The sequence below is a fragment of the Phocoena sinus genome, chromosome 16 (genome assembly GCF_008692025.1).
Source record: "Phocoena sinus isolate mPhoSin1 chromosome 16, mPhoSin1.pri, whole genome shotgun sequence".
In the NCBI taxonomy this organism is placed as follows: Eukaryota; Metazoa; Chordata; class Mammalia; order Artiodactyla; family Phocoenidae; genus Phocoena; species Phocoena sinus.
The window spans coordinates 79,310,212-79,324,633 of NC_045778.1; the positions used below are offsets into that span (position 1 = coordinate 79,310,212).

At 43.8% G+C, this 14,422-nt stretch overlaps 1 protein-coding gene across 1 annotated transcript in view; it reads right to left on the bottom strand.

Annotated features, from left to right (window-relative positions):
• ADAM12 (ADAM metallopeptidase domain 12) overlaps window positions 1-14,422 on the bottom strand; it is a 408,492-nt gene that overhangs the window by 342,043 nt on the left and 52,027 nt on the right. The window contains exon 2 of the mRNA XM_032607298.1: window positions 5,203-5,339. Coding sequence (XP_032463189.1) covers window positions 5,203-5,339 — 137 coding nt within the window. The remainder of the gene's footprint in view (window positions 1-5,202; window positions 5,340-14,422) is intronic.

Consider the following 14,422-nt stretch of genomic DNA (forward strand, 5'->3'; position numbering starts at 1 on the left):
CGGCAGTAAAGAACACGGCATATTTAGGCAACAGGCTGCCACGGAGGCGCAGGATGGCTGAGAGGTGGGAGCTAAGACTTCAGAGTGGGTACCAAGTGAAGGAACCTGAGTCAGATATCGTGAGAAGCTTCTGAAGGATGAGATGTCTCCAAGCCCGTGATCTGAGGGGAGCTGGGGGATGACAATCTTATCTTCCAGAGGCTACTACACAAAGTGGGGAACATGGCTGGGGGGCTGTTTCCGCATCGGGACACAGTCCATTAAGGCAATTGGGAATTTCCGGCTGGAGGTGCGTAAAATCCATTGGAAGCCAGTGACCCAATCTCAGGCGTCAGAGCAGGGTGGGCGATGTGGATTGTCAGTCAGTGTATGCTGGAGGACGACGGTGAGGGGATCAGATCCACGTCCCACGTAGTAGGAGCCCGTGTGTGGGCGGTGGCTGCTTCTGTCACTCATGGGAGCTCCCGCCCCCCCCTTGCACAGGTGGATAGTGAGGCCGCAGGATGGAATGCCACGCCCAGCAGGAGCCCTGAGTCAGAAACGCCCCGAGGAAGAAACTCAGGGGAAACTAACAGTTAAGGGGCAAAGCCGAGAAGAGGAACCAAAGGCAAGAATTAAAAACAAACGAAAGGGCTTCCCTGGTGGCGCAGTCGTTGAGAGTCCGCCTGACGATGCAGGGGACACGGTGGGATGCCCCGGTCCGGGAAGATCCCACATGCCGCCGAGCGGCTGGGCCCGTGAGCCATGGCCGCTGAGCCTGCGCGTCCGGAGCCTGTGCTCCGCAACGGGAGAGGCCACAGCTGTGAGAGGCCCGCGTACCGCAAAAAAAACCAAAAAACCATACGAGAGCAAACAAGAGCGAACAGGGTCTCAGGAGCCAAAGGAAGTGAGAGTTTCAAAGGAGAGAATCAGCGTCAAGATAAGGAAAATAAAGAGCGAGGGGCATTCTCTGGCTTTAGAAGTTGAGAGGCCACCCATGACCTTGGCAAGACCGGTCGTGATGAAATGCTGGGAGTGGAAGCTGCTACAGAGGGCTGCAGAGGACCTGCGGGAGGAGGTGGGGAGGGAGGATGAGACGACCCCTCCGAGAAGAAGGCTGATTGCGGAGGCGTGAAAGGGGATGGTTATTTGAGGGGGAAAAACAGGGCTTGGTTTTCTCAGCCGGGAAACAAAGCAAATGGAAATCAATGCAGCAGACTCTACCTCTGCCATTTTAATGAGCAGCTATTTGATCTTTCAGATCCTCAGTATGCTATGGGAAGCTCTGGTTTCATGTTCTAATCCTTTTGCCTTTTTACTTTCCATTTCACATACTATTTCCATCGTTTCATTCTCCTGTGAGAAAGCTGGAAATTGGAAATTTCCTGGAGCCTTCAAAGGCTGAGCTCAACTGAGGTCATCTCACAATCAACCCCATCTTGATATGTCTTCCCTGGATCCAGAGTAAATTTTTTTAGGACATGAAATTGGAGGTTGGTCCCTAAAGAAACTTTAAACTCTCCATATCACCTTACATTGGGGTGGTAGTTTTTAGTTAATGTATTTTCACACCCATCGTTTCATCTCATTCTTACAATGACCCTAAGAGGGAGGAAAGAGCAGATAAGCTTATACTCGTGTGTTATAGATCAAAACAACGGCAAGTAAACAAACAAAATGCCGGAAGCTCTCCAACGCCCACAAGGTCGTGTTCTCTCCCCATGCTCCGTTCTTTCAACTACGTGATCGGTGGCAATGATGGCTTGACTCTTGATTTGTACAGGACATAATACTACCCCATTTGGATATATCTCCATCATAGATGAGAGAGAGAGAAAAAGAGAATCTGAGTACTTTCGCCTGAATCAAGTTGATGCCTGGGCCTTCCCTCAGACCAATGAAGTCAAATTGTCAAAGACTGGCTGAATGGAAACAAGGCAGCAAGGGATAAAACAGGGGAGCAGGAAAGCAGGAATGCAGACCTAAAAGCCTGTATTCTAAGGTCCTGCAGGCATAGTTGTGCAGCAAAAATAGTCATGAAGTGGGTATGTTCTGTATACTTGAGGGTACGCCCCGTTAACGCAGTTTAAAATTAGTTACTAGTAGTGTTACTTATATCCCATCTACTTTACAAGATTGTTGTCTCTTGCATCACTCAATATTTAACGAGGCCTCCAACAAAGTAATGACGACTAAGTGTCTTGAGGCCATCAATCGTATATATACCTCTATGTAGAATATTTGTAATAGCGCAACTCTAGATGTGGGAAGAAGGAACAAGGGAAAACATTTCCCAGATCATAATAGACTAGTAAGATGGGAGATCCAGAGGATTTTAGACTGTCAACAGGGCCTAATCTGAAAATTAGCACATTGAGTGGCCTATCCACAGAATCCTCGATGTAGGAATAAGCCTTCTTAGCACCATGGGACAAAATTGGTCAGGATCTGCCTCCCCAAAGTTGGTCAGATTTATGACCAAAATGAGGCACTGCGGACAAAGTTTGTCCCCTGCCATTTAGTGAACAAAAGATGTTGTGGCCAAAAAGGCACCAGCCACTGCAGCTGACCCCAACTGTGCACTCTGGGGGGGAATTCAGGATGGAGACACCGGCCACTGCAGCTGACCCCAACTGTGCACTCTGGGGGGGAATTCAGGACGGAGACACCGGCCACTGCAGCTGACCCCAACTGTGCACTCTGTGGGGAATTCAGGATGGAGACACTGGCCACTGCAGCTGACCCCAGCTGTGCACTCTGGGGGGGAATTCAGGATGGAGAAACAGGATACTGGTCCTAGACGTTGAAGATGCACAATAAAGGAAAGATTTCAATAAATCCCCCCCCAAAAAACATTTTTTTAATAAAATAAAATTACAGCATTGACTGTTATTTTGATGACGAAGAAAGACGTACACAAACACGCCATTTGGCAGAACCCTTATTCCCACAACAAACATACACAGCTACCCCGTGAAGAATTATGGCACGCAGGTACACGCACGTTAACAGACATTTACATGCACCCTTTTCATGCGAGGTCTTAGTGGTTAACCACCAATTAAGGGGGCACATGGTAATTACAGAGCCATAAGGCTGACTCCACAGCCACATGCTGAGATGAGCCCCACGGCATTACGACAAGATGCTGTTCCCCAAACCACCCAGGCTGCTGTCCCCTTAAATAATGTCAGTGACCTGGAGTTATTTTAGCCAGTAGGTATGTGCCTACTTCCTGCCTGGTTCTAATCCTGGATGCAGACCCCTAGAGGAGGTGGGACAGCGATCAAACAATAATGGCTTTTCCTAGTTTTCTACAATGATGGTGCTGGTGGCCCCCGGCCATCAGGTTGTAAGCTTGGCCAGGGCGCGTGTGCCAGTACCCACTCCGGTATGCCTCCTGATGTCTGCAAGGTGGCTAGCTGGTAGTAAGGATGAAGCTGGAGGTCAGAAACTAGAGCCAACCTGAACTAGTCCATTCCAAAGGCATACTGAGAACCTTTATCAGCTTGTTGCTCTGATGCCCTCCAAGGGGGGCTGCCAGATAAAACACAGGACGGCAGTTAAATCTGGACTGTGATAAACAACAGTATCCCAAATATTGCATGGGATAGACTTATGCCAAAAAATATTCACTGTTTACCTAAGTCCAAGTTTAACGGGGCATCCTGTACTCTTATTTGCTAAATCTGGCAACCCTACCACCAGGGAAAAACTCCCATAAAGGCTTCCACCACCCAAGTAACTTTAGATTGTTCCATATTTTTATATTATTAATTAGTGCCTATGAATATTTTAAAGATATACTTCCTTTACAACATAGCATACCTCTCTCTTTCTGAATCTATCGTATCGTTTCTCATTTTGTAAATTAGTAGCATGAGGAAATTTTCTTTAGTGTCTTAAGTTTTTCATCTAGGAAACAGTATCAATGTCACCGTGATTGACTTATACTTTGTATATTCCATCTGCAACAGTCTCCATGAAGCAGAAATACTGAAAAAGTTTAGATTTGGCATTTGGATCCTTTAACCCAACCTTTCTGAAGGCTCACTTTCAGCTGAAAGCCTCTTTAGAAAATAAAATAATGATGTAAATCATATTATCATTATGGACACAAAGGTGGCCCACCGCAGCCCTTCCAGCACACTACAGAACATTTTCACAATCTCAACTGCTCTTTTAAAAAAATCTGTTTTCTATTATAAAAAATACTCTAAAAATAGTTCCACATAACACAAGGACAAAGCCATCTGTATGATCTCTCCAAAGAGCTCATATTTCTATAGATTTTATCCCTTTCCAACTGTTCCAACAATTCTGAAATTTAAGAAACTCACTTATGTTTGTCAGACAAAACTCATCAAAATATGAAATTTTACCACTAATATTTCAATTATTTTATATTATTCTTTTACATAATAGAAGACTCAAATCAAACATGTGTCAAAGTAAACAAAGCATAAAACTGCATTAAAACTCATTACAGAGACTTCCCTGGTGGCGCAGTGGTTAAGAATCTGTCTGCCAATGCAGGGGACACGGGTTCAAGGCCTGGCCTAGGAAGATCCCACATGCCGTGGAGCAACTAAGCCCGTGCGCCACAACTACTACTGAGCCTACGCTCTAGAGCCCATGAGCCACAACTACTGAGCCCACGTGCCACAACTACTGAAGCCCACAGCGCCTAGAGCTCGTGCTCTGCAACAAGAGAAGCCACCACAATGAGAAGTCCGCGCACTGCAACAAAGAGTAGCCCCCGCTCACGGCAACCAGAGAAAGCCCACGCACAGCAAGGAAGACCCAACACAGCCAAACATAAATAAATAAATAAATTTTAAAAGTTGCATTAAAATGTTTCTACCAGTAATTGATCGATAAAACTGAAATGTTAATGAAATAGACATGAATATAGAAAAAGATCCAGCACTCAGGTAAAATGAGCTGAAAGTTGTATATCTGGAAATGTTATCCCTGGTGTGTGCTTGAAAAAATAAGCTTCCACAGACACAAACAGTGTTGAGAGACTCATCAGGACTGTCACATCAAAACCAGTCTCTATTTTATCTTCTTAATAATGAAGATTTCACTTCATAAGGAAGGATAAAGTTGGAATTAAAATAAAGACAAAACCTGAATAAGAGAATATGAATGCAGTTAATGTGATTTTTAAACTTCAGTCATTGAAAAGTCAAGAAGAAAAACAAAACCAAAAAAACTGACCTTTGTGTCTGCGTTTGTCACTGGGTTCCACGGGTCTCCATTCAAAAGAGAGGCACTGACCACTTCGTAAGCTCCTCTCCCGTCCCTCTTGCCGGCCTGTTGCACGGAAGGTACGAATCTGCTTCCCAAGTTCACCCCTACAACACAAAGAAAAATGCCCATGCTTATTCCAGTCCGGAAGAGTTTAGCATCAGAAGTATGACATCAATGACTCAATGAAAATATCTGGAAGTTGAATAAGGCCAGGGAAACACCATGATCTATTAAATCATAGTCAAGTGTTAAAACTGATTAATTCTCTGTCAATCGAACATAAAAAATTTTGTAACAAAGAAAACAAGAGCTAATTTTTTCCTTCAAGCCCTGTGGCATGTGCTGGGTGATTAGCATCGTCAAAGTATATAATTCTGTCCTTCAACGAGCAACAAAAACCCACGAGCTGTGACTTTTTAGATGATGAATTAATGCTTTGCCTAAGATCAGCTCTAGTTAAAGTCTCAGGGCTTTAGCTATATTAAGACTAAATCCATTTACTTAAGTTCCAGCGAATCAGTTAAACACAATGCCAACTCTGCTCTCTGTACTTATGGAGGCTAATTTTATGTGCTTATGGGAGTGATTCTATAGACAAAATTAATTTGTCAAGTTCAGACTGACTAGACTGGTTCACGGAAAAAAAAAAAATCAAGTCGTTCTATCAACTATTATGTGATCTTGTTTCCTGGGGTACTGTCAAACCAGCTAATATACTGACCCAGGTCCAGTGTAGCCCCATTTCCATAAACAATCCTAATGGAAAGTGTAACATTTTTCTCCTCTGGGGAGTGTACTGCTTTCTTAACAAATACGGTAATTTCTCCGGGCTAGCTCCCCTATGAGGTCACCCTCCTGCTATTTGGTGCGACCACAGTCTATCCCTCAAGGTAAAGGACAGGAGCTGATTCCTCACATGTTATTCCCATTTCTTCAACCAGGACTCATAATTTTCAGACCTGAGTCATAATACCACAGTTTCAAGTTACTAAAGAGTTCGCATTTATTGGGCACAAATGGTATTGAAATTTTAATCCTAGACATTTTACAGGTCTCCAAATACTTTTAAATCCACACCATTTTATCATCCTCAGTGTGGAAGTCTGCATTTCTATTCAGGTTACAAAAGGATTACTACTTGAGTATTAACTGTCTGACACAGCCTCTCTGGAAAATTCTCAAGCTGGTCACGAAGCATTTAAAACTCTCAGTTGTTGAGCGCCAAGGGACCAAGGATGAACCGAAAGTTGGGACTATGGCCAATGGCAGAGGGGATGAGCTGGGGCCGTCGGCCACATGGGGCACTAGAGGGAGAGAGAGGACCATGGGCCCGGGGAGCAAGGAGAGCAGGGCTTGTGGTCTCAGGGCTGCGATGAGCTGAGTTTTCAGGGATGAACCTGTGTTGGAGAGATGAGGGTTCCAGCCGTGCAAGCGGAGGGGGCTGGCTCCAGGTGGTGACATCTGTGGACATCAGTGGAAGACAGGATGGAGGAAAGAATGGCTGTCTGCATGGAATTCATCAGAAGTCTTTCCTGCCTGCAGAGGGGGCAGTCACTGATGGCACAGAGACCTTGAATAAATGAACTTCATCCAGTGGCTTGATTTCATGCCCTTCACTGTGCTCCAAGATGGTGCAGAGTTGTTACAAGCACGGGTTTTGGAGTAAGACACACCCCAGCATCACTACCAACCCGACCACGTATTAGCCATCAGTCCTGGTCCAGTCTCTGGCCCACTCATCTGTTTGTTCATTCATTCACTCACTCACTCATTCACCAACTATCTATTAAGTGCTCGCCTTGTGATGGGCCCGCTAGACCTGATGCCTTCCATTCAAAAAGCCCATTCTTCCTGCTTCAGCCCAGGACGCCCTCTTGTCACCAGGAGCCAGCCCCCTCTGCCTACACTGTGGAGACCCTCGTCTCTTAAATACAGCTTCGTCCCAGCACACTTGGTTCTCTCCATCCTGTATATCTAAGAGAGGGACACACATCAAGCTGCCCTCGTGACCTGTATTATTATATTGGGAGAGAGACGGCTGAATGAATAAGACCATTTCAGAGAGTAACCAGGACCCTGAAACAGCAGGGCTACAGGGACACCCCATGCTGTCCTTGTAACTCTTCTGTAAATCTAAAATGATTTCAAAATAAAATTTAATGAGAAAAACAAGGTGGTGGTAGAGTGGGGGGGGAGGGGCTACTTCTGATGCACAGGGACTAAAGACCTTTATTTGTTGGGATGGGAAGCATAGAAATGAGATGTGAAGATGAGAACCTTCCAGCCCCATCCAGAGCCGCGGAAAGAACATGTCAGCAGATGGTCAGCAAGTGCGTTCCTTTTCCATAAAATGAGGCAAAGGGCAGGGAGGCCCGAGGTAGATCATACACAGGAAGCGTGAAGAACACCAACTGGTTTTATCGGCATCGCTCTCTAAGCTTTGCCAAGCCCCGGGTCTCTTGCTCAGGATCCTCATTGGGATTCCCATGTTGGAATTTACTGAAACAATGTGAGTTCTGATCCAGTTACACAGCTCCTGCAGAGCAGGACTAAGTGCAATTAACTGAACTTATCTTGAAAGAGTGCTGGTGTGTTGTTTGAATTGGATTAAGAAGGCTTTGAAATACCCACAATTATGGGGTGAAAACGGCAGATCCGTCTGAACTTTCCCCTCAGCCAGTGAAAACCACGCCACGTGCCAAGAGTTACCCTGGGTGACATGTTAATCTTCTGAAAAGTCAGGTAAAACTGTTCAGAAAGTGATTGCAAACATTTTCAAATTTCCTCTACATAAACAAACCAATTTGATTATAAGCTACTCCTGGCAGTTCAGTTAGCCTAAGTTTCCAATGCAAGTAGTTTGTTAAATTGAGTACTTAATCGCAAATCCAATTGCCCAAGGCTTGTTAAACCTAAAACCGGAGTTCTGGATCACCCACCACCCAGCCGCAGAAGACGCGACGGTTTTCATGGCTATTCTGGCCGCAATGCTCAAAGGCATGGAAGATTATCACCCAGGCCTCAGCGACCTAGAGAAAATGTCTTTACATTTAACAGGACTCGTTCAGAAGCTGCCTGTCTTAGCAGAAAGAGATGGTGCCATGAAATCCAGGTCTCTTGGTTGCATCACTAGCTTGCCTCTGCCAGTCGGGGAACCAGGAGAGGCAGCGAGGCCACATCCTTGACTTGGGGGAAGCTGGGCAGGGCACCTTCATGGGGTTTCCTATTCGATAATCAAACTGAAGCTGCATGAACCAAATATAAAGAACATCCTTAGTCCCCTGGACCTTTATCCTCCAAGACTCCTAGGAGCAGAGAAAGACAGTTACTCACTCTTCTAAAGGCAAAATGTTCCAACCACTGGACATTTGCCTTTTCACCTACATATTCCAACGTCTTAATCAAAAGAAGTCCTTCGGGGCTGATTTTTTTTTCCCCCTCTAAGACGCTTTATTTTCTAAATATCCCAAGGAGAATTGAGAGGCAGACTCTGCCAGCACTCGGGGAATGTTGCAACCTTTTAAAGAAATTGAATAACCACTATTTGCTGAGCACAGTATCTATGATCTATCTGCATGGATAATGAAGCCATCGCTCAGCTTTTTTAATGGTTGCACAATATCCCCCCAGCAGTATATGGAGTCAGAAGATGGTTTCTTATGAGCTTTGCTTATGTATTTATACACTGGTATTTCTTTTAGATGATGCAAATAAAAATTTTATTTGTGCCACATGGATAGACAGAATAAATTATACACAGCTGTGAGATATCAGAATGCATTTTATGGAGTGATCTTGTTGACAAACCATAAAAGCAGGCCACACATTCAAGCCCTAGAAACCCAGGGGAAAAAATATGACCTTAGAAAATATACAGTTTGCACACATTTTGTTTTTCCAAATATCTGGGCATCAACAAAACTCAGTTGACTAAATAAGAAATGTGAATGTGAATAGCTTATCTGGAGGAGGAACTTCCAGCTTTCTGTCTGTTGAGTAACCAGATACATGACTTGTCCTTTTGAGAAAATGGCCAGTTTGCTTCAGTCTCATGGTGGAAAAAAAGCATATTAGAATATTTGGGTTCCTACCACAATCCTCATCTGTGACAATCAGCTCTGCTTTCCCATGAGGTACGTGTGTGCCTTCTTTGCTTGTCTGAGTTTGTCATCTTCAGACCTGATTATGCCTGGTGAAAAGGGAAGTTATAGACCCAGTTCCTTAGGCAAGAATCTTTGCAGCCATGGCTTTTAAGGTCTTAGAAAAGCCAGCAATGAAGACACCCCCAAAAGTGACTTCAGATCTCCCCTCCGTGTGAATCACCCAGAGCCTAGCTGCCCATGGAAGTCTTGCCTCGTTTCTGCTCCGGCCAAGCCCCCTTGGCCTAGCTGACTAAGGGAGGTCCAGACCACCCTAATGCCCACTTAAGGGCTTCAGCTCATCAGAGGTGAAGATTGACACGGAGTTCTGAGATCATGAACAATGAACACCTTGGAGCCACAAGACCTGGCTCTGGTCTTGACTCCTCTTTGATTTACTGCCCTCAGTCAAAGTGTGCATCTGAGGTTCTGCCCTTTACAAAATGGGGACCATGTTCTCTCCCCTACTAATTCTCATAGGGTCAAGGAAGCTCAAATAAGTCAGTGTAGTCAAAGGGCTTTTGAAAAGCTTAACGCGTAAGATCAGCCTAGGATGTCAGAATCCAAGTTTCCAGACTCCTAGACAGTGGTTCTCCAACCAAACCATGCTAATAGTGTGAAGATGACAACTTCATATCCATCATTAGAAAATGTGGACATTTAGGTACTTACTTGGTGGGTATCCATTCAAGCTGCCCAATGGGCCACTGGGGTAACAACCTCTAATAAGATTACTAGTCAAGACAAAACTTAAAACATCATGCCTGAAATTCTGGCTTTAAAGGGAAATCACTATCAATCCCTACATGAACCTAAGAGAGGAGAATTAATCTGAGGTACCAAAAGTAGGATTAAGATAAATATTCCTGGGCTTCCCTGGTGGCACAGTGGTTAAGAATCCACCTGCCAATGCAGGGGACATGGGTTCAAGCCCTGGTCTGGGAAGATCCCACGTGCCGTGGAGCAACTAAGCCCATGCGCCACAACTACTGAGCCTGCACTCTAGAGCCCACAAGCCACAACTACTGAGCACCCGTGCCACAATTAGTGAAGCCCGCATGCCTAGAGCCCGTGCTCCCCAACAAGAGAAGCCACTGCAATGAGAAGCCCACGCGCTGCAACGAAGAGTAGCCCCCACTCACTGCAACTAGAGAAAAGCCCGTGCACAGCAACAAAGACCCAATGCAGCCAAAAATAAATAAATTAATTAATTAATTAAAAAAAAGATAAATATTCCTTAGAAAATCTAGCTGGGGGGAAAAAATTGAGGCAACCATTACGAACTGCAAAAGAATCTGGGGACAAGGCCCTGGTAATGCATAAAGCACTTTTATTAGCTCCAAATATCTGAGAGCTAAAGAAAATCTTATAAAATTGACTGAGCAGCATCTTGGTTCAGAGAAATATGGTGGCAACATTCCCATAAAGGACAAATATATCTCCTTGGTTCAGATTCCTATCTATAGTCTTTTCCAAATAACAACGTCAATCTCTCATCTCATCTGCAGACTCCATGGGTGATAATTAGGGATGTGATTTTTATTTTTAATTTTTTAAAATTTTAAATTAAGTTTTTTCTTTATTTTTGGCTGCGTTGGGTCTTCGTTGCTGTGCGCAGGCTTTCTCTAGTTGCAGTGAGTGGGGGCTACTCTTCACTGCGGTGCACGGGCTTCTCATCACGGTGGCTTCTCTTGTTGTGGAGCGTGGGCTCTAGGCACACGGGCTTCAGTAGTTGTGGCACGTGAGCTCAGTAGTTGTGGCTCATGGGCTCTAGAGCGCAGGCCCAGTAGTTGTGGCACACGGGCTTAGGTGCTCCGCGGCATGTGAGATCTTCCCAGACCAGGGCTTGAACCCATGTCCCCTGCAGTGGCAGGCGGATTCTTAACCACTGTGCCACCAGGGAAGCCTGGGGGATGTGATTTTTAAATGGTATAGCTCGAGGATGTTTAAAAAGAACCATGGCAAAAGTTAATCGAAAAAAGAGTAAGTCTACAGTGGAAAAACCTGAAAAACACTATGTCACCCAGATGATAAAGGTCAACGTCAACAACCGTAGTCCTGTTGTTGGGATGTACTCTTCATAGGATATGATGAAAATGACGCTTTACCTCTGTGATCTTAATCCCTAAAAACCATAACCTCAATCTAATCTTGAGACAAATGCCAATACACTGCATCCTGCAGTAGATTTGACCAGCACACCTCAAAACTATCAATGTCATCGAAATTGTCACAGCCAAGAGGAGCCTAAGGAGACATAATGACTAAACATATTGTAGAATCCTGCCTGGGACTGAGGAACAGAAAAAGGATATTGGGTAAAAAGTAAGGAGACTGGAATAAAGTATGAACTGTAGTTTAAAATATTATGTCAATATCGGTTCATTAATTGTAACAATTGTACGATACTCAGGTAAGATGTTAATAATAGGGGAAACTGGTTATGGGGTGTAGGGGAACTCTCTATATTGTCTTCTCCACTTTCCTGTAAATATAAAACCATCCTTTAAAATAAAGTCTATTAATAATCAGTTAAAGATCTAATCTACATCTTGCAAGAAGAATGTCATTCTAGAGCAATTCAGTATCCAAAGGCTCAGAGATGAACGGCTGTTATCGCTCATGGCTCCAAACACCAGCAAACTGGAGTCTTTACCCTTCATCTCTCTTCTAACACTGTTATTTGTTCAGATGGAGGAAAGATGCGGTGACTGCCGTCAAGTGAAAAGCATAAAGCAATTGACAAGGTTTCCTAGAGTATAAGAAGGCAGAGGTTATGTAAAAGTAGTTGAGCCTTAGGCAGTAGAAAGGCCCCTCTAAGTACCTCCAGGGAAGTCTACAGAACATAGAAACAAGTTGCTATAAAAACTGGATATTTTTTTTGTTTATTGGCTACGAGGCTCTGAAATGGTATAGAAATTAAAAGTTGGTTTAGGAAGGTGACACCAAGTGACAGTCACATAACTACTTTGATAAAAGTATGTTGAAACAGAACCAGATTTGCTCAGACCTTAAGATTGTAATTATCTACACCGGAAGGCTGATTTATCAAGACACAGCCTCATATAAGGGAAGAAGCTGCGGTATTTTGAGTCAGAAGAGGCACTCTGCATCCTCCCACAGGCTACATGGATGCTCTTGGGCCAGTCTCCTGCCCTCCTTGGTATGCAAATCCTTTACACGTCCAGGAAGGCCACCGACCAGTGTCCACCGCAGAGGGCTGGCAAGAGAACCAAGTGACATCGTGGACGCAAAGCGTAGGTGGCTGCCATTTAGATTAGTTTTTGTTTTTTTAATCAGTCTTTGAAAATGAAGACACCAAAATGCTCTTGCAGGTTTTTTTCTGAGCGTTAGGGCTATGAATTCATTGTGTTTCTTCTTTATGTTTGTGTGTAACTGTGATTTGTCTATAATCAGACATATTACTTTTATGATGGATAAAAAATTTTAAAAATCAATCATTTGGACTCAAGATGACAAATCAACTGATTTATGACGTTTTACTTTCTTACCAGCTTTCCTGGCATCACAGATACACAGCCCTGGGCATTTCTGAGGACACAGCCCATTTGGAAATAAAAGCAATCAAGTACTACCGAACAATTACAATTTTCAAATGATATTTTATACGTCATTTCAAAATTCAAAGAAAGCTAGTTATTTCTTCCCATAAATGTTTCAAATGGATTAATATTCCAAGCACAAGTTGTCTCTACTACACATAAAAATAATTCTTCATGTCTCAAGTGTCTTCTATCCGTGGGAAGCAAGGTCACTTACAACATTAACTTATATTTTTATATTCCTTTGCTGGTCAGTGGAAGCTAATGCAAGTCCTATTTTATGAATGGTGAAACTGAACTACGAAGTTATATAAATTACTTCTAATGTTTCCCAATAATAAATGGCAGAATTAATGACAAAACCCAAGGCCTTTGCATTTCAAATGCAGTCATTCACTTTGTCCTTCATCACAGGGACAAAGACGTGCTGTGGGAATTCATCTGTAATATTTCTGGGGGCGGAGGACAGGGGTCAGAATTTTCCAAAATTGACTTTGCAAGAAATAAGGTAAGGGAAAAATGGAACCAATTATTAAAACCTTACCCCAGGAGCAAATTTTGGAAGTGAACAGCAAAAGGACAAAAATAGAAACTCGTTTATCCCATTCACTACTGTAAACCTACTAGATGGAATTAAACAACAATGAGAGAGCAGCCATTTAGCATCTATGCTAAAGACCCCGTGCCATCTAAGGGCACTAATATCCTCGCTGCACCACTGTCATGATCGACCACCTCCTGCTGAAATATACTCCCAACTCAGCAGCACTTAGTGACTCTGGTTTTCTTTCTTTTTTTTTTCATCTTTATTGGAGTATAACTGCTTTACAATGGTGTGTTAGTTTCTGCTTTATAACAAAGTGAATCAGTTATACATATACATATGTTCCCATATCTCTTCCCTCTTGCGTCTCCCTCCCTCCCACCCTCCCTATCCCACTTCTTCAACCAGGGCTCGCTTCTCCACTCATACTCCTTTCCCCTGCCTCCCTTCCTCCTGGGGGGACTTGAACGCCTCCCAAGTCTCAGCTCTTGGAACTGATCTTCCCTCCCTACTCTTACTGTCCCTGAGAGAACTCATTAATTTTTAAACTGATGTTGCCCAAATCAATATTTTTCCATCTGGCCAATTCATCCAAGCGCAGTCTGTATTACAATATCTGCTGGACACTAATTTCAATGTCTTGTCACCGTCGTCACCTCAAACTCAACCAAATGTTTAAAAACCAAATGTTTCCCTCCATCCCCCAATTAGAAACCAAAATATTTTCCATCCTACATGTCTTTCCAGAGCCAGCACCATTCACCACCACTCCTTAAGTCACATGGCTGGGCGACATCTTGGGCATGGTCTTTTTTTTTTAATCGCCCACATTCAACAACTCCAGTTGGGTGTTTTGTGCTTTGATTTTGCTTTCTTCTGTTTTCTAAAAACTCTACTTTCTAGCTGAACCCTTCTTTGTAGCCTCATCACCTACAGGCTCC